We start from the raw sequence: 25,026 nt of genomic DNA, 5'->3' as shown, positions 1-25,026 counted from the left end.
ATTATATGAGAAATGGGAAAAATTGAGATAAATATATAGAATTAAGGTTCGATATATTTATTTTTTTAGTTTGTTACCATCTCTTAGAAGTATGGCAGTAATTTGAAGTTATTATATTTTGTATGTAGGTGGACTTAAAGGTTAATGATTTTCATTTTAATATATATATAAAAACAAAAAAACACTTTTTATAAAATGTATTTCCCTGCTCATGATAGAGAAATGGTGCTATTACAAAACTAAACAACTTGAGTTACAAACAAGTAAGTCATTTTTTTCCTTAAACGCTCCGTACCACCTCATAACACTGAACGCTGTTTCTGAATGTAAACAAACCAGAGAGAACAGGAGTTCCCCACAATTGTAGATGTTACCTTTACTGCTCAACTAACTTAAAATTCTCAGCTATATTCAAAAATATAATGTTCCATTAAATAATGAAACATCGTGTGGCACTGTCTTTATTTGGCTACTGTATACGTGGCTCATCCAGCTACTGGGGAAAATTATTAATCTGAAGATTGGTTTTTCTGACTCTACATTACACATTAGCCTCTACCTTCATCCATGCCATTCAGGATAGTCTCCAACACCTCATCCCCATAGCGATTACGATGCTCCTTCCAGACAGAACCATTTTCACTCCTTAACACAACCAGCTCCCTGTCTCCCCGACCCAGAGCTGCAAAATGAGGGATCTCCACAATCACGGGCCTGTTGATAAACCAGTGTTCTTTATGTTACTTCAAAGAACAAATATTTCAAGAATTACTTTTAACAAGATGCTTTATTAGGCCTGGCTAAGGTCCATTACTCACCCTAAGAACTGCATTCCAGCTGGCCCCAGGGAGATGATTCGGCTGGCCAGTCCCTCGCCCTCCACCAAAGGGGGAGGAGTGGACAATTTCTGTGGCTTGACCAGGCGGCAGGTTATGCGTGTGGGCGCAGCACACGTTCGTGGAGGGATGATGACACGCAGACCATTGTGCCTGCTTCCTCTCATTGAGCCACCTCTAGCGTCCACCATGAAACTGACCAAGAAGCTGCAAAACCGAGAGAAATCATCCAATTACCATAATACCAGACAATAAAACAGCAGTTTATTTACACCTGAAAGACTCTGGATTTTTAAAAAAACACCTGAGTAACAAATGTACAGTCTTGTGTGGATGTTTGCGTGCCTGTTAAGATCATTTTTGTTGAAAAGAGGTACATGTCCTCTAAAGAGAATATGCTTCTTTACATTTTAATGCACAATTACTGTCTCATGTATGAAACATAAAGAAAAAATGCATAATGTGGCCTGTGCAAAACAGATGGCTCTTTTTATGGTATATGGGGGGGGGGCACTTTCTACATCGTACCAATCCAACAACTGTAACGTGAATAATTTTCATACTGCTTTTACCCAGTGTGAATGGGGCTGGCCACTGGACTGACGTTGTCCGATGTTTCTGTGGCTGGACTGCTGGGGATCAGAGAGTCTTCATCATACTCTTTGGGCAATGGGATAGGGGTGTGCTGCTGCATGGGTGAGTTAGAGAAACATTAAACTGACAGGAATACAGAGCTAACAATACAAATTGAGCTAACAGTGAAGCATCATGTCCTTCCTACAAGTTTAATACTTGATTTTAGGTTTTGCAACCACAAATGATATTCCATCAAATAAGCTCTGAATGGTTTGAGTTTGAGTGGCTAAGTTTGATTAAAGCTAAACATCTGAGTGGTTTCACATTCTGCCAGTGCTAATCTGCCATTGATAAAACTGATATTTCCTATTTTATAATGTTCAGAATCATTTCCTTGCAATTTGTAATCTAAATAATTAATTTCACAGAAATATATACCTGCTCCATTTCATGTTCTTTCAGTAGGACAGTTTCAGGGGAGACACATGGGATCCTTGGAAGAGCAGGAGAGTAGTTTCTGTTGAGGGAAGACAGCAGTATGTAAAGCCATGATAAATTACTTTAAAATTGAATAACTTTCAGTATTTGTCTTTCCAGCTTGACTTGTATTCAAGCTTAGTTTTTCAGTTTGTCCGCTGTAAATGTGGTAACTATAACTGCCTTCGTCTCCCCATATTACAATTGCATAATATCCAGTAGCATTACTGCAGCCCTTTCTCATACTCTAGCACTGGCTTGGGGGAGAGGAAATCCTCATCATGGTCCTTCAAGTCGTCCATCTTCAAGTACCTGGCACCTTCTGTCCCCAGCAGCTCCTCGCCTGCCGCAAGGGTAGGGAGGGAAAAGAAGAATGAAAAAACAAAATGTCAGAGAATCAGAAGTGGACTAGACAGAAAATTTCACATTTGTGAAAGTGTCACATCCTAAGCACCGTTAGAGCTGGATTAGATTTACCAGTGAAGGTTTGGAAATGTAATTTGTAAGAAATATTTTAAGAAATAGTGGTTAAAGTATCACTGCTCCAATTGACCATAGATGGCTTGGATTAAAACTTCACATCTGTGGTGAACAAAGTACACAAACCATGTACTTGAGCAAAAGTACAGATACTCAAGGAAAAATATTACTCCAGTAAAAGTAGCTGTCCATGTTGTAGTACAAAAGTATTTACCTTCAAATGTACTTAAGTATCAAAAATAAATGTACCATGATGTATTATGGCTTTAATGTCCTATTGTCATTTTTGTAACAAGACTCATGCTTAACACATTGTTGTGTCACTCGTTTCCCCAGTCTTTGAGCTGCCCCTCCAAACCAACAGAGGTCACGCTCTCCTGAGTATTTTACAATTAATGTCTCTGAGTTGGGTGGCACGGTGGCGCAGCGGGTAGTGTTGCAGTCACACAGCTCCAGGGACCTGGAGGTTGAGGGTTTCGATTCCCGCTCCGGGTGACTGTCTGTGAGGAGTTGGTGTGTTCTCCCCGTGTCTGCGTGGGTTTCCTCCGGGTGCTCCGGTTTCCTCCCACAGTCCAAAAACACACGTTGCAGGTGGATTGGCGACTCAAAAGTGTCCGTAGGTGTGAGTGAATGTGTCTGTGTTGCCCTGTGAAGGACTGGCGCCCTCTCCAGGGTGTATTCCTGTCTTGTGCCCAATGATTCCAGGTAGGCTCTGGACCCACCGCGACCCTGAATTGGATAAGCGGTTATAGATAATGAATGAATATATAATTTTGGAGAAATAAGTATTTTGAAAGAAACAACATGAAGATAAATCAATTTAATATGTGCTTTAAGAGACTATAGGTGAAAACAGCGTTTGGAGCAGGTGCTCACAGCGGCCCTCAGCACATGTATCAGTAGGTGAAGGAGGTGCGGCGCTGTTAAACAGACTCTAATGATGTGAAGGTTGGCCACATCGTTTTTTCTTTAGATGGATTTTGCAAATTACTGGGAGCGCTTGGTCTTCGCCCGGTCCATTGTTTTGTTCTGTTGCTAAGGAGTTTGTCCTCTAAAATGGTGAACACTACACACACTGTTACGTAGTTGCCCATTCTCTATAGTTTGAGCTATTTCTGCAATTCTGATACACCTGTTTCTTAAACAGGCTAGCTTTGGTTTTCTGACTTTTTGCCCGATACATGTTTTTGTCTTTTGAACATGTACTGTATTGATGTTGGGGTTTTGGAATAATTCTTCTGCTTTTGACCTCACTTCACATGTTGTGTTTAATAAATCTTCAAATAGCTCTCACCCTCGGTGAGAGATTTGTGTCATCTACAGATCCAGAAACCATGTATATGAATGAACAGCAGTTACTGATGACTCACAGTCAAATACTATTCATTCATTATCTGCAATCACATCCAGTTCAGCTTACCTGGAATCATTGGGCGCAAGGCAGAAACACACATTGGAGGGGGCACCAGTCCTTCGCAGGACGACACATATAAACACCTACGGACAATTTTAAATTGCCAATCCCCCCACCACCGTGTGTTTGAACCGTGAGAGGAAACCCATGCAGACACAGGGAGAACACACCAAACAGGAGTTGAACCCACATCCTCCAGGTCCCTGGAGCTATGTGACTGCGACACTATCTGCTGCGCCACCCTCAGCCAAACACTGAATGTTAAATTCGCACAACAGTTGATAAACACACAGAGAATGTGTTCACATGTCTCCTAGCAACGAAGCCGCTGTGTGGAGCCGGGAGAATTGTTCAGACACGTTATGGTTTTATTCACACATAAACAAAAAATGTTACGGCAGATTTTCATAATATATATATATAAACATGCACCGGTAGCTAAAATAGGGTGTATGAAATCAACAAAATAAAAAAAATCTACAAATACTATAGTATATGCTACAATTAATTTCCCTAAGGACTAAATAGTACTCTTCATGGTTCCACCACAGTTTTTCTGGCTTTTTTTTCCTGAGAATACTGTATCTCCTAACTATTAATACTTGTTTTCCATTCATGTGTGGTGGATTACTACAGCACTGCTATTAATGATGTGGTGTTATGACCTTCTGCAGATTATGCACACCATACATTCATGCTTTATTAGTCTACACAATGCCATTCATTTAAATTATAGTACTTCCGTGAGTAAAACTAATCCAACTATAACAGAAATTTACACAGAGTTAGAGGGAGTGAGAATGGTGTAAATGAGGATCTTGGGACAAATTGGAAGAAGTGGGCTAAAAATGTCAGTGTCACACAAACCACATAATAAACAAAGTCATCCTCATTAGTTAAAGCATCCTGGGCACTGCAGTCCTCACACACTGCGATGACATATTCATCCACATAAAGCTACAAATCACCCTGCGTCTTTTAAGCTAAACATTTCCATAGAATTATGATTTCCATATTTCATAAATGAGGCCTACTGTACATAAATGCAAGACAATGGTGAAACTATTCACTATTCTATTTTATATTCAGTGTCTTTCGGTTATTTCAGTGCAGAATCCTAATATCTGAACAAGTGAAATCATCTTAAATCAAGTGGATGTATCTAATATTTTCATATACTGAGATTGTTTTAAGATTATTAAAATATGATAACTCTACTATACATTTTGACCTGCTTTAACATATTTATCAAGTAGAATTATCTCACTATATTGACAAATAATATTGACTGTTTCGAGCATATCTTAAACTAATACATACTTAAAATATAAGGACATAAAATAATTAAAATATCTACAAAATTACTTTAACAAACTATAATATTCTTACAACAATCTCAGAAAGGCAGGTTAGACTGAAATGACATTGAGATGATTTAACATTATTTCAATTGCAAAGATTTTTGCTTTTTGCAGTAAAGACAGTGCTACACTTTTAAAATCGGACAGCCAGAAGTTGTAAACCCACTTACCTGAGTTGAACTCAAGTTAATTAAATGGAATCCACTGTTGTTTGTACATAACAAATCTATGAAGAAAAGTCACTTTCTCTTGTAACACCTGTGAGTTATGGCATGGACTACTTGGTTTGTGCTGCTGTTGTGACCAAGCTGTTTAAAAACGTCTGTGTTTATGTGACTGCATGAGTCTGGATCATTTAATACAGGGAAATGTTTAGACAGCTTCTAAATTTAGATCACTGGTGACAAGCTGTCAGTTACCAACACCAGGAACTGCAAACCCCATTTCCAGAGAAGTTGGGACGTTGTGTAAAATGCAATAAAAAATTGAATTAAAAGTTTCTAGAACATGAATATCAAGCTGTTCTAAAGCGCTACACTATAAGCAGGTGAATATAAAATTATATATACAAATATTCAAAAGGAGTATTCACAGAAGTCTCAGATTTTGCAAGCTGCTCATAGCTTTCTGCAAAAATTTGTTAGAGAATTTTAAACCCAGCCCAAACAGAGATTTTTACAATGCAAGATGGCAAAGAATTATGGTGTTTTCCACTTCTAATAATAATTTTCATCTTCATAATTTTATGAAAATATTCATGGAGCCAGGGGAAATCTCAGTGCATTAAGGTCAGTGGCAGAAACCACTGTTGAATGCATGTGATCATCAAACCCTCAGGCGGAATTGCTTGATAAACCGTCATGCCGCCGTGATGGACATAGCCACATGGACAAAGGAGTACTTTTGAAAATCATTGTCAATTAACCATGGCTGCAACTAGTAATTGTTTTATCAATTAGTAGATAAGTTGTTGTATTTCAAAGTATCTATAAAGACACAACACTTGCAGCATTTCAATCAAATGTAATTGCCAATGCCTATTTAAAATAATAAATTAACTAACAAACATAAAACAAAATGGCACTCATCCACCTCTTCTTCTTTCTACAGGAGTTTTCATTACAGAGCAAAACTGTTGACCTGTCACATGTTCTGGGCTAAGATTGGCTCTCTTTTTAGAGGCCATATTAGTAAGTAAAGGAGAGGCCCTCAGATGGTTTTGTGCCTGGGATACATAAATAGGGCCCAGCTAGACATATCCTGGGTCAAAGCATTTTCACTTTTGGAACTAGTTTCCCATAGAGTTTGATCAGGAAACCAGACCAGCACTCAGTGTCATAAATCATTGTTTATAAATGTAATCTTATTCATCGAGTGTAAGGAATAACAGGCTGTATTGTCCAGTTTAGCATAAGAGGTGTGTAAAATACTTAAAATTGTAGTTAAGAAAAGCATTCTTATTGGTCCTTTGCTTTAATAATATCTCTCAAAAAAACAACACCTCAGTAAATGTACAAAGATAACAGGTTAAAATAATACCAAAATACATGAGTAACTTATAGAATATGGAGCGATATTAGGGTAAATAATGTTATTCATTTGAAAAAAAAAATCTGAAACTGAAAGTTCAAAACTGAACTGAACTGACACTGAACTTTGAAAAATACAACAATTCAAAATTAAAATAAGTGTAGGATGATTTTTGCAGTTTAAATATAATTTTGATTCTTATTTTTTTGAATAAATAATTTATTTAGATTTTTCACTTTCCTATATATTTCGATATTTTAAGTCTTATATTTTTAGGTTGCATTTTATTTTCAGATTCAGATCTTATTTTTTTAGTTTCATATCTTTATTTCGGTCAGAGATCTTTTTACTTTCAGATCCTTTTTTTTTTTCACTTTTGGGTCATTGTTTTTCAGTTTCAGACTTCTGACACTTTTCTCGCGTGGGAGGTGTGACATCAGTAGAGAGGGGTGTGGTATAATGACTGACAGCATAGCAATGAAGGCAGAGGACCTTCCTCACTGTTGACTATGATAAATATCAAGTTATATGCAATAAAAAATACAACAATGTATTCAAAATTAAAATAGAACAGCTCCACTCATCCAGAACTAGTATGTCGGGCATTAGTGTTCTATATGTGGCACTGTTTTGTAACATTTATTATTATTGTTATAATTGTTTTTTTCCCCCTAGCAAACATTTTGCTTATAAATAATCACATGCAGTGTGACTATTCTTTTGTACAACTAATATACCGGAAAAAAGTTATAACTGAAAGTAAAACATAACTAAAATATTTTAATGTATTAGGCTTTACACCCCTCCACGATTGAGTCTTAATTCACTTTAATTATAAATCAGCTCCATTTCAATAAACACTATAAACTCAGAAAGAAAATCCAACACTGAATTTCCAGCCAAACCACCAAAATAAAAAAACACTGGCACGTTTTGTGAATCTATGTGCATATTTATCCAAAATAAAGCTGAAGAAGAGCTTGTCCCCTTTGGCATAACTAGAACAAATCCTAAGGGGAGTAGGTTAGTGGTACAGGTTACATTAGTAGTAGAGGTTAGATGTGCACAAGGAAAGAGAAGCTTCACACATGGTTACTGATGGGCACATGCTAATGCATTCACCAAACACCACCACTGCCACAGGAGTGAGTATATGAGTGAGAATGTGTTCATGTCAATTTCATTGTTGTAAATGGTGTAACAATCAATGGCTATTGCACAGAGAAAAGAAGGTCAATAGACATTCATACCTAGCGTTAGCTGTGCGACTCCTGGAAAAAGCAAGAGGAGCACAATTTAAGTTCTTTGAAAATTGTCTTTCAATTAGCTTTTCTTGCCCTCTGCTTGCAAATAAAACTTGCTATAGCATTTCCAAAAGCTACAGACCCTTCTTCATCAAAGTTGGGTAAATCTGCACTAAATGAGAATTGAGTTTTGTGCATGGCATTAAGCAACAGGCTACTGGTGCCTCATTTACATGCAGCACACCCTTATTCATACAGATCTTTTGGTATAGAGCCAAGGAAGAAATTATTGTTTATAATAATTACACTTAGATTACGTGATGCAAAAATTATTAGAGGTTATTTTCTGACTTGTCGCTTATATTTCTTATTAACATCATATTATAATATCAGAAAGAATAAAATTAATTTTAACTACAAATAAAGCATTTTAATTGCATTATTATAATATTATGTTAAAATGTGCAAAATATTTACCAGATATGAGTTTGATTGTAGAAATACGAGTGTATAAAATTTGCCTGTGCTCATCTGATCAAATTTGAAAGTACACAACATTGATTTATCAGGGCCAATATGATGACTGCAAAATGATTATTAATGAAAAAGCTGAAAAAGTAAACAAAAAAAAAAAAAGTTTTTACCTTCATCTTCAGAAACATCCAAGATCTCATCAACTGTCTCTGGGAAACTCATCCGGTGTTTTTCAGTTGTGGTCTAAGAATAAGATGGAAAATTTGACAATGTAGTACATGCAATATTAAAGACTCCACTCTTTATGTTGTTTTGAAAATGTGGGATACCACTCAAATTCTAATTGTTTTCATGTCATAGAAACATTTTCCTATCATTTGAATGTACTATAATAAAGCTCAAAAGAATATGCTTTGAAAATTGAAGATGCACAAAAAAATGAAAAACAAAAATAAATAAATAAATAGTATAAAAAGTAAGTCAATATTTGTGACAGAACTGTAAGTAATGGGCTGAATGAAACAGGATTTACATTTAGAAAAGCCAAATGAAAACCAGCAGTTAAACCTAAACAGAAGAAAACTATTTTACAAGGGGCTAAACAAAAGCAGTATTGGAGTGTGGATAACTGAATGAAAGTGATATTCAGAGATTAAGCACACATTAAATAATGCTAGAATTATAGTGTGGCACCATTGTGATTAAATATATAAAGATGACTGCCTGAAGAAATCAATCAAATCTTCCCACTCATATATGGTAAAGTTCAGGTAAAAGACCAGGGGAGATAATGATCATTACCTCAGCAGTCACTACAAATGTATACCATGACATTTTGGACACATCTCTCATGTCATGTATAGAAAATTAGTTTGGTGATGATTAAGTCACATTTCAGGATGATACTTCATCTTGCCATAGAGCAAAGCTGTCCGAAAACTGATAGTGGGAATTTAAAAAGATTAATGCTGGTCTGTCAACTGCAATTTGAGAAAGCTGTAAGTAGCTTGATTGGGAATAAGCTTTGTCATTAATGAAGTACATGTCTCAAAAAATTTAAGGATGTGTAGCAGCAATAACACTTTTTTATTAAGGAACCAAATTTTTTGAGAGTTCTTTAATAATTTCTTCTACTTGGTCTTGTTTTAGGCATGTTTTATGAAGCCAATATGATTTCTATTAAACAGAAATTGTTTTGTGTCATATCTGTGAGTTGGTTACTTTTTTACAAACTGAAAAATGTCTAGGTGAACATCCTCTAAATATGGAATATTCTTAATTTTTAACCAGGACAGCTAGATGGGGCCTTGGTTAATGTGTATGCATATGCATATCCTGCACAATTTAATGTTTTATTATGACCTGTAATTTGCTCAAAATATATTATTTAATGCTAAAAACACTCCGGTCAGTATAAAAAATTAATTGAGAGCAAGAATGATGTATTCTAGAAAAAAATTGGTGTAACATGAGCTTATTTAAGATTATTTACCATGGTAACTGTTTCTTCAGTAACAAGTTTGAGGACATCGATGACCGAGATATATCCCAGTCTCTTTGCAATGGCCAGCGCTGATGTGCCATTCTGTAGGAGAAGAAAGGTTTATGTAGTCTGCTATTATACAAAGTATGTTATAATTATAGCCTAATAAACAAGCTAATTACAAATGATTACTGATCCTGGTGGTGCAACTATAAAAAGCTGAAGGTCTTAAAGATCTAATATTAAAATCTTGGTTACAAATCTACAGCATGATGGGACAACTACACCAAGTAAATCCATCTTACGGTAGTGATTTCATTGGGTTGTGCACCATGTTTTAGAAGCAATGTCACAATGTCAGTGTGGCCCTGTTGGGCAGCCTGGTGAAGAGGTGTGTATCCCGCCTAAACAGAAAAAAAAATGTATATATATAATGTTGCATCAAAATCATTATTACAAAAAACTAACAAACAAACAAAAATGCTCAAATAATTAATATTTTTAGTTACCCTTGTCTTGCTATTAACATTGGCTTGCTGCTGTAAGAGGAACTTGACCATTTTAATGTTGCCATAATGACAAGCCACATGAAGTGGGGTATAGCCCATCTGAAAAAAGACCAAATGAATGCACTTAAAACAGTATAGTGTCTTTTCATACAGTATAAAACAAAACTGAACACACCCCAAAAACAATCGGGACATTTTATAAAATGCAAGAAAAAATAAGAATCTGTTATTTGTAATATTCTTGATTTTTTTTAAATTACAAAAAAGCACAAAGAAATAATTTCTTGTGTTTTCATTGACCCACTTGATTGTATTTAGGAAATATAAACAAATATTGAAATGTATACCTGTGACACATGCCAAAAAAGTTAAGCCAGAAGCAAAAAAAAAAAACATTAAAATAAAAACAAAAATTAAGTTACCCATTATAAGCAGATGAATACAAGCTGCAGAGAACACGACTATGTTCTACTAGTACTATGTACTAATAAAAATTTTTTTATAGCACAGCCGCAGAAAGGGTTTGGAAATAAGAATAAAAAGTGCACTGTCTGCTACATCTTACACTGAAAAAACAGATGGACTAGTGTTAATTTTCAGAAAATTGTTTTTCATTAAGTGCAATGTCCAGTTAAAATAATTGACAGAAGTGCAGAAGAAATACTGATTTACAATTAAATTATGAATAATTAACTTTGGACAGAGTTCTACAATTGCTGCAGAAACAATGGTTGGATCATACACTTATAGGGATAATATGTTTATCCTGTCCCCAATGAACACATGCTGAACACATGGCTGCCAAGCATTTAACAATGACAAAATTGGCACAGGATCTTACTTACCCGTGTGGCAGCATACACAGATGCACCCTGTTTCACCAGAATGTCAGCAATGTTTACATGACCCTCTTGAGCAACAAGGTGAAGTGGGGTCAAGCCACTCTGAACAAAGATGAAGGAAATGTGCAGTTATTTAACCTCACTTTTATACTGTATTTATGGTTTTGAACATTAGGTTTTCATTTCTGGCACTGTGTGCAAGCATTTTTGGCAAATTTTGTATGTGTAGAAACATGTTAATTTACTGCATAATTTGTGAAAACAACATGAAATCTGTTAATGGTATGGTCTACAACTGATGAATGTTGTGCTAATTGTGTTTAGAGTTTTGAAAATGTGACTACAGATTGTATTGAATTGATGTCAGCTACGGTAGAAAACTGTAATATCTTACAGTCAGAGTCAAAAGGCTGGATGCAGTGAAACCAAGTGCACATCCATTACAAGTAATACACTTCTGCAAATTGTAATACAATATTAAAAAAAAAAAAAAAAAAAAAAAAATATATATATATATATATATATATATATATATATATATATATATATTAAAAATGCCTAATTTTTTGCATTTTACTCTGTTAAGAGGACAGTTGAGAGGGCATTCTGGAGGTCTAATTTGCAATAGAATATTTAGCAGAACAATGTACACGTACCTTGTTGCCCAGGTTGACGTTGGCCTGTTTGGAGATAAGTAAGGAGACCATATCTGCTCGACCCTCCTGAGAGGCCAAGTGCAGGGGTGTGACCCCTTGCAATGACTCAGCATTGGCAGATGCACCATATTGCAGCAGACTACTGGCAACTTCCACCTGATTCTGCTTGGATGCAATGTGGAGAGGAGTGTAGCCATTCTGGAGTGAACAGAACAATCAAAAAATTAAATTGTAAGACCATTTTTAACATAAAAACCCATGTGGGTTTCCTCTGGGTGTTCAGGTTTCCTCCCACAGTCCAAAAAACACATGTCGGTATGTGGATTGGTGACTCAAAAGTGTCTATAGGTGTGAGTGTGTGAGTGAACGTGTGTGTGTGTGCACCCTCCGGGTTGTGTTCCCACTTTGTGCCCATTTAGAAAATATATATATATTTATAATCCAGTTATTAATGTGTGCATTTTTGTCAACTATTATTAGTGTGCAAATAGATTCCCTAATATTTTCACACAGCATCAACTTTTTATATCATCTCAAAAAGTCTATGTTAAGTAATACTTCTATCTGAAGGACAAATGTGTGTTACTATGGTGATATTTAAGGCAGTTAATGAATATATATTTATGTTATTTGGTAGCTAAACAGTAGTACAAAAATAAAGAAAGTAAATTTCATGCTCTTAAGAGGTTGTAAAATTTTGCGAAATCTAATTTTTCTAATTTTGCGAAAAATGTGCAAAATCCACTGTGTATTAACACATAAAAAGATACAGATCTGTACTCAAACTACAATTTAGAGACTGTTTGGTCAATTGAATACATTAGACATTGTCAATGATTTTTAGCTGGACAGTGAAGCATTTGAAAGTGAACTATGTGTATTATTTTTACATTTACTCACTCTGGCTGCACTATGTGGGGAACCACCCTTGCTAACCAGTAAATTCACCACGTCTAGGTTGTTGTGGTGAACAGCCACGTGCAACGGTGTGAGCCCATTCTATTTGAGAAACAATAAACATGCAAAAAATATAAAGACCAAGAAGGGAAAGTCATCAATATAGACACAATATATTTATAAAACCTTCAGACATTCCTGATTAGTGCACTCACTGTTGACACAGGGGGACATTAGGCACACAGCTTATATAATCATAAATATTCTTTACCTACAGTCTAGCTGAATATGGGCTTTATATCAACGTGCCCATCAATATTTTTGATTTTAAAAGAAGATAGATGTCTACTGTTAAATTCATTCACATTTAAAAGTAAACTCAATATTTAATTGCCCCTGACATCAGCTCTAAAACATACAAAGAAACAAATAATGTAAAAGAATAAAGAACATCTGACACAATTTTGTCTATTTACTTGTTTCTGGGATTAATCCAACAGCAACTGCTGCCCTTTCAGTGAAGCACTCTCTGGCCAAGGGACTGTTTCACTAAAGAACTGCTTGCATAAAGGTTGCGTGAATAAATTGGAGCAGTCTTACCATCTAAACATATATTTGACAGGGAGATTCATGAAAGGTCCAATTCTGTTAATCAGGTAAAATAGAGATCAGCCCCTTTATGCTTTCTAAAACAAACTATAAATACGTAAAATTGGTGTATACAACTGTAAGAGAATAGGAAATGTTAAATAAATCAACAGGTTTATGAAGGGTTAATCCCTTAATTACTGAAAGTTTACTCATGTATACACACCTTGCCTGCAGCATTTGGGTTTGCCCCTCTCTCAAGAAGCAACTCTGCCACATCCACTTTCCCGTATTTTGCTGCCACATGGAGAGGAGTGAAGCCTTTCTGCAAAGACACCATTCAAAACAAATTTTGAGGGAGGCTAAGAACAGTAGATCCCATTTCATACAAGAACCACTTAAAGTAAAGCAAATTGTATTCCTGGTTTTGACCCTGGATTATTTTCTGACTTATTTTGGGTTCCCCTTTTCCATTAAAGCCTCTAACTGCAGTTTGTTGCATGAGAAAGAGCTTAAAATATTTAGAATGCACCAAAAAATTCAAAATCACTATTGTTATTTTGCAATATATTTCAATACATTTCTCGTAGCATTAGAACTCTTTGTATTTGACAGCAGATTTTGTTGCTGTAAACAATTGTTATTAGGGGACGTAGCCTTTAATGGGCCTGGTCTCAGCTATAGTCAATCCCCTGTATAGACACCCTTCTGCTTCTCAATATGTGTTCTCAAGAATGCATTGAGAATCAGCTGCTCTTTCCTGTCTGTTCCATGCGCTTTTCTGGAGTTGGATTCGGAAATGTAGGTGAGAGAAGCATGAGGCACATGAGATGCTGTTGTCCCTGCTGTGAACTGTGTAAAAAAAACAACAACCTGTGCCTATCCACATTTGCTAAAGCCCATATGCCACAAGCCACATTCTGGCCACTCCACTAATAGACAAACCTGGATTTATCACCTTATAAGTTTGAAAGGTATAGTCAATGTATTGAGATGAAGACAAAAGGCATTAAACCTGTTATCTAAACTAATCATTTACCTTGGTCATCTTGGTCTGCTGGGCATTCATGTCGAGTAGGATACGGACAGTCTGTGTGTGTCCCTCCCTGGCAGCGATGTGCAGTGGGGTGTGCCCAGCCGTGGTGGTAGAGTTAGGATTGCCCTTGTGGTCCAACAGCAGCTTTACCAGTTCTTTGTGGCCCATGCGGGCAGCGCAGTGCAACGGCGTCTGGTCATCCTAAGGACGAAAAATTTCACCATTCATCACATGGGTAGGTATTGCCATGATTTCATTAGGTGGATTCAAAATAATTCTCTATTTTTGCTGTCTAAAAATGTACTTGCATAGCAAAATGTAGGCTGTGCTTGTAAAAATGAACATACAGGAAAAATAAAGATTCTAACCCTAGCTACCTGAAGCATTGGAACATTTGCCATGATTTAAATTAACGAGTGCATAGAAAATACATTATAATTTGGAAAGCACTGCAGTTTTCTTTTCTGACTTTGCAAAAAAAGGATTGCCTTAATTGCTACTGGACTTATTATACTAAATTATATGTTTAGTTCCAGATATTAATACATTGCAAAAATGCAGGACAGGAAAAAACTGCACTACTGTTTTTGGTATTAAATGGTTTTGATTACGTCTATGAAAACATTGTTAAGAAAAACGTAACCTACTAGAAAACATGACCTGTGTGCATGGGGAATAATCTGTACCTTGGCTTTGGCATCCACTGGAGCTGCATTTTGTAGCAGAAACTCTGCAACATCACAGTGACCTGCTCGAGATGCCATGTGCAGGGGTGTTTCCACTTTCTAAAAAAAATATATAAAAAAACCCCACAAAAACCCAATATATATTAACATTTGAACAACATACACTTGGTAAAACATGAACAACTAAATCTTCAATATACAAATATGATTACAGGGGTCTTTCCTACATTAAAAACATTGAAGTTCTTATAATTCCTAAGGCATTTACCCATCAGCTGCCCCACTGGTGAGTCAAAAAATAAAGCAGAGGACATTCAGGAATGTCCTCAAGCTGTCTCTGTTCCTAGTAACACCACCTGTCTCTAATTAATATTCTTGCAGTTGGCAGCCCTAAGCGCAGTGTAGATCGTGGCTTTAATTTATCACTCCACGCTGTTCTTTGCAATAGTGTGGTTTGTGTTCTTCTCATTTGGGCTTGCTTTAAGACATCAAAAACGACATGATGCTTAATAGTCCATTCTCCACAGCACTGTGCAATGCATAGTTTCTTGCTTTTCTGACTTGAATGTCAAGCAATTGTCAAACACTCTCTAGCCAACAGTTTGGCTACTATTTTTGCATAAGCAGACATCACAGTTGCTGCTACTCTGATGTGAAAAAAATCATAGCACAAATGTTCATATAATAAACTTTGAGGTTTACAAAGTTGTTGCAGTCAGCTTGGGCAGTCAAAATATTTCATAGTACGCAGAGGTAAACTGCTGCAGTTCAGCCCTAAAGTAAAGATTTTTTTTCAAAGTAAAGACAGTCTGCATTGTCTGATTGATTCTGAGACTTTGTAACTCACCACATTTGAGGCATGTGGGGAAGCTCCCTTCTGCAGCAGAATTTTCACTATGTTGAGATGGCCCATAAAAGAGGCGACATGAAGTGGGGTGAGTCCTGACTGCAAAATGTTGTACAGAAAATTACTTTGAGTAATCTTATCTCAAGCCTCACTAATGGTGCCTGTTTTTAAAATTAAAAATAGCATTCATTGTCATTGAGTTCAAAAGGCTTTATTGTCATTCCAGCTATACACAAGTTCACAGTGAAACAAGACATTGGTCCTCCAGGATCATGGTGCAATACACAATGGAACCTAAGCTGTGGACTGAGGGAAGCTCTTCTAACAAATAGGCCTGGCTATGGTTGTGTGTTTTTACATAAGGACTATGTACTCATTTCAAAACCATTATATGTATGTGGTATAAAGCTGGAATATATTTATAAAAATACGATATGACATTTTAATTAATGTAAAATTACATATATATTCAGTAGATAGTTTGATTAGTAAACACTGCTGATGCATAATGCAAGGCAAGTTTATTTATAGGGCACCTTTTATACACAAGGGCAATTCAAAGTAATGGAATTGTAAACAGCAGTTAATTAAGAACAAAATTAATTAACATGCTTGATATACAAACCCCATTACCAGAGAAGTTGGGATGTGGTGCAAAATGTAAATAAAAAACAGATTGCAATGATATGTATATCATTTTAACACTGTATTAAATTTCAAATATTACAAAGACAATATTTCAAATGTTAAAACTGTGAATTGTTATTATTTTTTTGAAAAACATATGCCCATTTTGAATGTGATGCCAGAAACACATGGTACAATTGTGTGAGGCTACAATTAATCTATCAATCAATTAAAAAAGTAGGTTAACTGGCAACAAGTCAGTGACAAGATTGGGTTTAAAATCAGAGGGTCATCACTCTGAAATAGAGTGGGGTCAAATATCGTTCAAAAATTCCAAGAATCTAGAGAAATGCACGGGACAAGGTCCAAGACCAGCTGGCTGTGATCTTCAGGCCCTCAGACAGCACTGAATTAAAAACAGACATATTTCTATAGTGTAAATCACTAAATGCTGGCAGCAAATTCAAGATGGGCATACATTTAAAAAAAACTGTACTTTTAAAATTTTGTCTTTAAATTGTTTTCCATTAAATACAGGGCTTAAATGATTTGTACATGATTGATTTTGATGTAATTGACATTGTGTAGGGTCCCAACTTTTATGGAAATGATGTTTGTAAATCAAAATACATGCAAATTGAATATGTGCACAGAAATACAGAGATTACTTTGCATATGTGTCAGTTTTCAAAATAGCAACTTTGAAAAAGTCTAAAGCTAAATCTCTACTGAGACAATTTTCTTACGTCTTACCTCTGTAACAGCTTCCAATGATGCTGAGTGTTTTAAGAGTAGGTCCATCACACGGATGTGATTCTTCTTACAGGCTATGTGGAGAGGCGTGAAGCCATTCTAAAGACACCACAAGTGCACAATTAGAATATTTACATGTTTTCCGTAAGATGAACACATACATGTTTGCAGTGTAAGCAAAGCAGGTGCATGTGAACTGACCAGTGCGCGAGTGTTAGGCTTGGCCCCTTTGTCCAGCAGCACTTTGGCCATGCGGTGGTGACCACAGTGTGCTGCCACATGTAGTGGTGTTAGGTGGTCTAGTGTTATGTCGTCGATCTCAGCATTATACTGCAAGAGTAATCGCACACAGTCCAAGTGGTCTCCCTGGGCCGCCATGTGGATTGGGGAGAGACCATTCTGCAAAAGAGTCAAATACAGATTATTTTTGAAGTTCCTCTAAGTCAACTTTTGATTTTTTCTCAACCTTCTGTCATTTTCAATGTGCTAAGTAAAGCCTTCGCATATTTACTAACACAACTGCAATTAACACAATTGCAATGTTCTTTTATAATCCTTACCCTGAAAACTACTCTACAGTGACCTCCACTGGCATTAACAATCTACTTACTGTATGTTCACTGTAATACAGTTGGTGTACTTTCTGATCTTAATTAGATGCATTCATTCATAACCATCTTAATTTTTACACCATCATTTCCTACACAACAACATATTCAAACATAAGTTTAATTTACTTTAGTCTTGGCTTGTATGGGGGCTCCTTGGTCCAGCAGGATCTCAATAATCCTAACATGGCCATTTCTGGCAGCACAGTGAAGTGGGGTCAACTCATCCTGTAAATAATACATACGTTTAATGAAACTCATTTGTAAATATTTACATAATGCACTAATGTTCAGCATTTACTATAAAATAAAATGACCAGGTATTTGTTTTCACAAAATAATTCATTAATTCATTCATTTTCTGAAAATGGTTATCCAGTTCAGGGTTGTGGTGGTCGGAGCCTACCTGGAATCACAAGGCAGGAACACACCCTAGAGGGGGTTCCAGTCCTTCGCAGGGTGACACACACTCACACATTCACTCACACTTATGGACACTTTTGAGTCGCCAATCCACCTACCAACGTGTGTTTTTGGACTGTGGGAGGAAACCGGAGCACCCGGAGGAAACCCACGTGGACACAGGGAGAACACCCAAAACTCCTCACATACAGTCACCCAGAATGGGACTCGAACCCACAACCCCAAGATCCTGGAGCTCTGTGACAGCGACACTACCTGCTGGGCCACCGTGCCGCCCCAAAATAATTTAAACATTAGAATAAAAATATTTTTGCTAGTAGGCACTACGGCAGCAAAAGATGAAACAGGGAGGTGAACTCATATGTTTTTGGGCAGGAGTTTATAAATCCAAACCCCCCAGTGGCTGGGTAAATACAAGAAAGTGGGTGAAGATGGGGTGGAGGTGGGAGCAAGTTTGTCCAATATGGAAATGACGTTTGCAGGGTATATGTATATATCAGTATATGTAGGGCTGAGGGGTGGAGTTCAGGCGTGGTCCACTCCTAAAATGTATTATTACATAAATTCAATAAATATTATACATTATTTTACTGTGTGATATGTAGTTTGTGGTATTTGAATCTACAATGTGTATGTTTTTTTTGTAGAAAATTATAGTATAAACAATTACTGTAAATGTTATTTAAATATAAAAATAACATAATAAACATTACTACTTTATTACTTTTTGCAGAAATGTGATACTTATTTTGTTTCAAATTAATTTTTACTCATTTTTTCAAATGAATTAGAAGCATGTGAAAGATTTTGTCAGCAAAATGCACAAAAAAAAAAATTTTTTTGCATTCACAACATTCCCCTTTTCCTTTCGTATTTAAGAATATTGTTTGCAGATTCTATTATATTGTGTAGACGTTTTGGCACTTGGCTGCAGAATAGCTGTTCCTCTCCCCTCATCACCAGCAAAATGCTAGACAGTAGGGTTGTCTTTCAATTAATACAACAGGTCTGAACAGTTGAGCTTCACATGTTTCAGAGGAACCATGTAACATACTTCACGACATATTGCACTAAAATAAATTAGGTAATTCTAAAGCTTGGTATATTAAGGGAAAAACAGCAAGCTATCAATTCTGACATATGTTCTTTTATGCATACCTTTGTCTTTGCATCAATTGTTGCTCCTCTGTCCAGCAGAAGCCTGACCATGATCACGTTACCCCTCCTGGATGCAATGTGCAGAGGTGTAATCCCATTCTGTAAAAAAATAAAACATTTGTCAGTTGTTGAAAACAAGCTGTAATACTGTGTGAATTTCATGGAGGTATTCACTGAAGATACCTTAGGAGTGAAGTTTACGTTAGCTCCCCTGTTCAGCAGCAGCTGGGCCACATTTAGGTTCTCGTAGTGTGCCGCTATGTGGAGTGGTGTAAATCCTGTCTGCAAAGAGTCATAGTAAAAACACATCTCAGTGTGACATTATACATGCAAAACATGTACAATGCTATGTACACAGAGGATGACTGACTGACAATGATGCTTTGCTTTTCACTGTATAACATTTATGACTTATATACAATCACAGACATATTTTGCTACTTTTAATCAAATTTGGTCTCTGTTCATTTTACTTCTTCTGAAGTTTTTTTTATATAAACAGACTTTTTGTAAACTTCAGACAATGTCTCCTCACTGCTCGCTAGCTCTCCAATCTGTATGAAAGCTGGAAAAAAGTCTGATGTTTGCATGAATCCCTGGCATGTTAAATGGGACACTAACAAAATGGTCCGGACCAAAAATAAACCACTGCTTCAGCCAATCAGCAGTGAGGGCTGTTTGTTCAATATAGAAATATATGAAACCATACATGCAAGAAAATGCATCTGTATTATCCACACATCTCAGTGCCCCCTGGCAAGTAAAGATCACAGAGAAAATACATCTATAGGCATTTGGGTGTCGACCAGACCTCTGAATGTTAAAAAGCATGGAAAGTGATGAGGAGGTTGTTTTATTCCTCCTCAACAATTGTGTAACATTTGAATCATTTTTGCAAAAACTCTGGATTCTGACATCTTTCTTTTTGTCTGAGCCTATTGGGGGAGAAGCTACTGAAAGAGCACAGGAGGCAAATTTGTTTTTCTATGAGAACAGGTGATCTCCAAAATCATATACAGCAACTTTAACTCCAGGTAACATTCAAAAATATATAAGCAGATGCTTTACCTTGGAATTTAACCTTGAAAAGCTGTGTAGTTTATGCATAACTTCAATTAGATTGTTTATTGCAAATATGTATCAATGCAAACTGTTTGTGGTAAATACTGTAGGTGTACTGGAGTGTAGTAAGGCCTTCAACACACACACACCTTGCTGAGTACATCAGGATTGGGGTCATTCTGTAGAAGCACAGCGGCAGTGCGAGTGTCATCATTGCGTGCTGCTATGTGCAGCGCTGGGAGGCGGACTTTTCCCTTGGTGCCGTAGTTAATGAGCAGGGCCACTACATTCTCATGACCTTGCTGAAGAGCCACAGCTAGTGGGGTAAAGCCATCCTGAGGGATGGTAAGTGAGAAAGAGAAGATAAAAGCAAAAAACTATGCTTATTATACTTATACTATATATATTTTTTATTTGTTTGATAGTGCTGTTACACATTTTTTGAGCTAAGTGGCAATCCTTGGTTTATGAAAGATATTTACTTCATTTATAACAAAACAAGGGATAAATAAGCACATTAACTCAAGTTCATGTATTGGGAAATACTTGTTACTAGTGTTTGTTGCAAGTTTCTTTTCTATGTTAAAATGCTAGTCTGCTACAATTAACCAATAACATGCAAAATAAGTTTACACAAACACAAAACATGTTGTGCTTTTTGTTAAGGCTTATAGAAGGATTTAAGATTCTCACAAACAGTATCATTTAGATGTCAGTCTGAAAACCAAGTTGCTCAATAGACTATCACTGTTTTTGCTGCAACAACAATATGGCATACAAAGTAGTACAATAAGCTACATTATATATCATAAATATTACAGAACCCAAACCTGATTAGTTCACTTAACCAATTTTAAATAAACAAACTTTTCCAATACTGGAATAAGGCATTAAAAAGACTCTTGATGTTTAAACTTTACATTTTAGTTTGTACGTTTTAGTTTTTTTTGTGTGTGTTTAATTGCATTTCATATTGTTGGTGTCAGCATCTGTACATATTTGTGATTGGTCACAAGCTATAAAATAGGTTTTAGGATTTTATTTGAAGCCAAAAAGATCCTAACATAATTTAGCAAATGAAGATGTTATGCTCTAGTTCTCAAAGGTTACTCAGGAGGGGCACTATTGGAAGGTTAATGCTGTCTTCAAGTTCAGGCACCACGATTTTGGTGGTAGTTTTGAGAAGTCCAAACTTGTTTCCCCAACTTGGTCAGGTTAAAAAAAATTTTGTAAGATCAGTCAGTGAAAGGAGAGACAAATGGCTGAAGGTTGTATGATTTAAACTGATATGACTAGAGTGAGTTACAAAAACACAGGGTCCTTGCGGGCAAGGAGCAAGGAGCTTGCTCTCTTGGCACAGAGTGAAAGGAAACTTTTATAGAAAATAAGTCCCAAATTGAAATTTTGCTGTCATTCTATTTTTTTTAATTTTTGATAATTTTTGGAAAAATAAAAAAAATTAAAATTAAAATTAAAATTGCCAAATTAAGTGTGTGTGTGTGTGTGTGTATCTATCCATCTTACTGATAATCCAGTAGTCAGAGAACATCACCAACACCAGTTAATATGACACATCCCATTATTAAACATTAAAAATAAATTTCAGAGTTGTAAGCTGCTGAACTGTCTGGCAGAAAGGCCTAAAACAGAATTAATATTCAACTTTACCTCAGTTGGAATGCTCTGATTGGCTCCGTTCTCCAAGAGGAACTTCACGACCTCTAGGTGATTCTCTTGTGCTGCCATGTAGAGAGGAGTGAAGCCCTTCTGTTGCAGAAAATTACATACTCAAATAAGCAAAAACAAAAGCTAGGCACACAAATAATAAGAGAAAATGAATTGACCACTGGCAGATAGATCCTTTAATTTGAATTAGAAGGTTTACTTTCTACTAACTTCCAAAATGCATGTTATATTTTTAAATGCCACGCCCTTTTTTCCAAATCACTTACTCACTGATGCTTGTCTGGCTCATTTTGTCCTGTGGAGAATGGGATTGCTACCAGACCAAGTAGCAGAACTGACTAATAACTGAATAAATGGTAAAATTAGAAATGTGACTTAAAATGTGACGTTTCACTTGTAGAAGTACTGATGCAATCAATAAATGTAAGAAAGCTATGCTTTTAAGGAACACTTTTTGCTCCTGGGCTCTCTCCCAGATGCTGAGTGAAATTTAATTTTACAGCATTTTGATTCAGTTTCCTACATCCTCCCAAATTTACACAGTGTAGTTTTTGCAGTGCTGCACCCGGCTAGTGGAGCATCACAGTGAATTTGAAGCTGTACTTTTAAGGTAAAATTACTACACATTCTTTCTTTTATTAGCCTCTCACAATCAACATTATGCTTTCAAAGTGTTTCCTGTTGTGTCAACTTTTCTGGATTGCTGGGGGTAAGCTAAAATATACAGCTATATAACTTTAAATAACCTAAATATAATATTTTGCAATACTAACATGTTGTAACATGGTTTCTGATTGTGGATTAAGCTATGTATAAGATTAAATTGCAATGCCCTTTGACAGGCTAGGTGTAAGCTTATTATAGATAAATGAAACAGGTCCTTTGTGTCCTTTTATGCATCCACTCATTTTGAGACTCTAACCTGAGACTGAGCATTAACGTTAGCTCCATAGTTAACCAGCTCATTGACGACTTGCTCTTGTCCAGCCAACGCAGCAATGTGGAGGGCAGTGTTGCCTTTCTGCATAGGAACAAAACAGTGAGAAAATCAAGTCACATCTAATATCTCATTCTGAAATGGCTTACAGAATGTAGGCTATATTACATTTTTAATTTAACTGAAATTATTAATTTAACTGAAACATTTCTAACACCTGTATAATACAAAGATAATATTTGGTTGATTTTGCAGTTGCCCTCATCATTATCCAATGCCCTTTTACCTTTGTAGTAGTCTCAAGTACGATGCCATTGTGCAGTAGTTCCAGCACCATTTTAACATGACCTTCTTTTGAGGCCAGGTGTAACCCATTGAGTCCATTCTGTGAAGGGAAAAGAAAACAGAGTAGACCTCACACTGGAGGCTCTGTTATGTGATGTCAGGTTCCCTAGAAAACTAAATTCCCAAGAATCAGGTGCCCTTTGAAATGAAGGGCCAGTTTGGTTTTGCAATGGCACTTCAAACAGAAAAGCACCCTGGGTCTCCACTGCAGAGTCTTTCTTTGGTGAGAACATGTGAAATACCAGGAAATGACAATGATGTTGAGAGAGAGATGACGATGGTGATTGGGATGGAGTTGGGATGGCAGGTTGGTGGTCTCTCCGCTGGGAAGAATACAAGCCGTGTGGGATAGGTCTAACCTCACACAGCCTTCCTTCATCCACACAGGACATGTGAGGTTGGACCTTTCTCACATCGCTAATATTATCCCCCACTCTGAGTCTGGAGACCACTCACCCCATCAGAAAAAGAGTTAGAAACGAAAAGAGTAAACAAAGAAGCAAAATGGACTAAAAGAATGGATTACGTGGAGCAAGAGAGAAGAGAAAAAGCAAGACAGAGGACACATGGTTGACAGTCACAATTACTCAAGATGCTGGACATCAAATAGTAACAACAATTGTTTAAAAATTATATAGGTTTTCAAAATTAGTGATGATCCCTCAGAGTATTTTCAGCAAAATTTGTGTCAGTGTGTTCCTTAACTCAGTGTAGACAAAGACTTGAACTTAAACCTTTTGCTAATTCAGTTCACTAGGTGGTAGTGTGTCTCTTATTAGTGAGATAGGGAGAAAGAAGTCTGGCCATTCACTTGTGACAGCAAAAACCACTTAGCTAGCTAGCTTGCCGTTTTCAGTGCTAAAATTAGAGTAAAAGAAGCATTGAGAATTGATGAAAACATCTCAGAGCAAAAGGTAACTGTGGTTCAAGTGCAATTTCATATCCCTTATTATTTAGACGAGTGTTGAGATTTGATTTAGGTTATATTTCTTGATGATAATAAAGTTTTGTTTTTGTTTTAATGTGAAATAGTGCATTAGCAACTTCTTACAAAAATGGCTGATTATTGTTGGCATCAGATTAGATTAACAAAAAGATCATGATTTAATATTTCCCTAACATTTCCCTAGAATTTTTATTTGTTTTCACAAGCTTCACAGCAGCTGCAGTAGATACATGCAACCAGATGGGGTCTCTTAATGGCAAGAGTTATTTCAGCAAGAACCTAAGATTATTTTAACAGGAATAATGCAAAATAGTCCAGTTATCTTTATTACTTTATTATACGTATCTGTAGTACGTATTGACTGTTTAGGTACTTTTTGTATGATTAGCAATATTTCTATCCTCATTTGCTTCTATTTTGAAGACTTGTTGTATCTATTCATGAAATCTTGCCCTGTCATTACTTATGCTGAGGCATTGTACAGTGCATATTTTCAGTACTAAAACATAATTCATGTTAACACATGTTCTAAGACGTTGCAGTGT

General features: G+C 36.3%; 1 protein-coding gene across 9 annotated transcripts in view; it reads right to left on the bottom strand.

Annotated features, from left to right (window-relative positions):
- The window catches only part of LOC136678074 (ankyrin-1-like), a 153,520-nt gene that overhangs the window by 42,745 nt on the left and 85,749 nt on the right, over positions 1-25,026 (bottom strand). For 6 of the 9 annotated variants that reach the window (XR_010796459.1, XR_010796463.1, XR_010796464.1 and 3 more), the window contains 26 exons: positions 23,477-23,575; positions 23,176-23,274; positions 22,236-22,334; positions 20,717-20,902; positions 19,689-19,787; positions 19,506-19,604; positions 18,054-18,152; positions 17,518-17,715; positions 17,317-17,415; positions 15,937-16,035; positions 15,090-15,188; positions 14,407-14,604; positions 13,594-13,692; positions 12,783-12,881; positions 11,883-12,080; positions 11,230-11,328; positions 10,385-10,483; positions 10,181-10,279; positions 9,885-9,977; positions 8,563-8,635; positions 7,925-7,945; positions 2,136-2,232; positions 1,851-1,929; positions 1,409-1,524; positions 819-1,043; positions 560-714 (listed from right to left, as the gene is read on the bottom strand). Coding sequence is in view for 3 of the 9 variants with exons in the window: in XM_066655896.1 (XP_066511993.1) it covers positions 560-714; positions 819-1,043; positions 1,409-1,524; positions 1,851-1,929; positions 2,136-2,232; positions 7,925-7,945; positions 8,563-8,635; positions 9,885-9,977; positions 10,181-10,279; positions 10,385-10,483; positions 11,230-11,328; positions 11,883-12,080; positions 12,783-12,881; positions 13,594-13,692; positions 14,407-14,604; positions 15,090-15,188; positions 15,937-16,035; positions 17,317-17,415; positions 17,518-17,715; positions 18,054-18,152; positions 19,506-19,604; positions 19,689-19,787; positions 20,717-20,902; positions 22,236-22,334; positions 23,176-23,274; positions 23,477-23,575 (3,025 nt within the window). In the remaining 6 variants the exon portion in view is untranslated. The remainder of the gene's footprint in view (positions 1-559; positions 715-818; positions 1,044-1,408; positions 1,525-1,850; positions 1,930-2,135; positions 2,233-7,924; positions 7,946-8,562; positions 8,636-9,884; positions 9,978-10,180; positions 10,280-10,384; positions 10,484-11,229; positions 11,329-11,882; positions 12,081-12,782; positions 12,882-13,593; positions 13,693-14,406; positions 14,605-15,089; positions 15,189-15,936; positions 16,036-17,316; positions 17,416-17,517; positions 17,716-18,053; positions 18,153-19,505; positions 19,605-19,688; positions 19,788-20,716; positions 20,903-22,235; positions 22,335-23,175; positions 23,275-23,476; positions 23,576-25,026) is intronic. The other 3 variants (XR_010796461.1, XR_010796460.1, XR_010796462.1) reach the window with 3 other exon arrangements.

Source organism: Hoplias malabaricus, chromosome Y (genome assembly GCF_029633855.1).
Source record: "Hoplias malabaricus isolate fHopMal1 chromosome Y, fHopMal1.hap1, whole genome shotgun sequence".
Taxonomy (NCBI): domain Eukaryota; kingdom Metazoa; phylum Chordata; class Actinopteri; order Characiformes; family Erythrinidae; genus Hoplias; species Hoplias malabaricus.
This window is presented reverse-complemented; position numbering and strand designations above follow the sequence as displayed.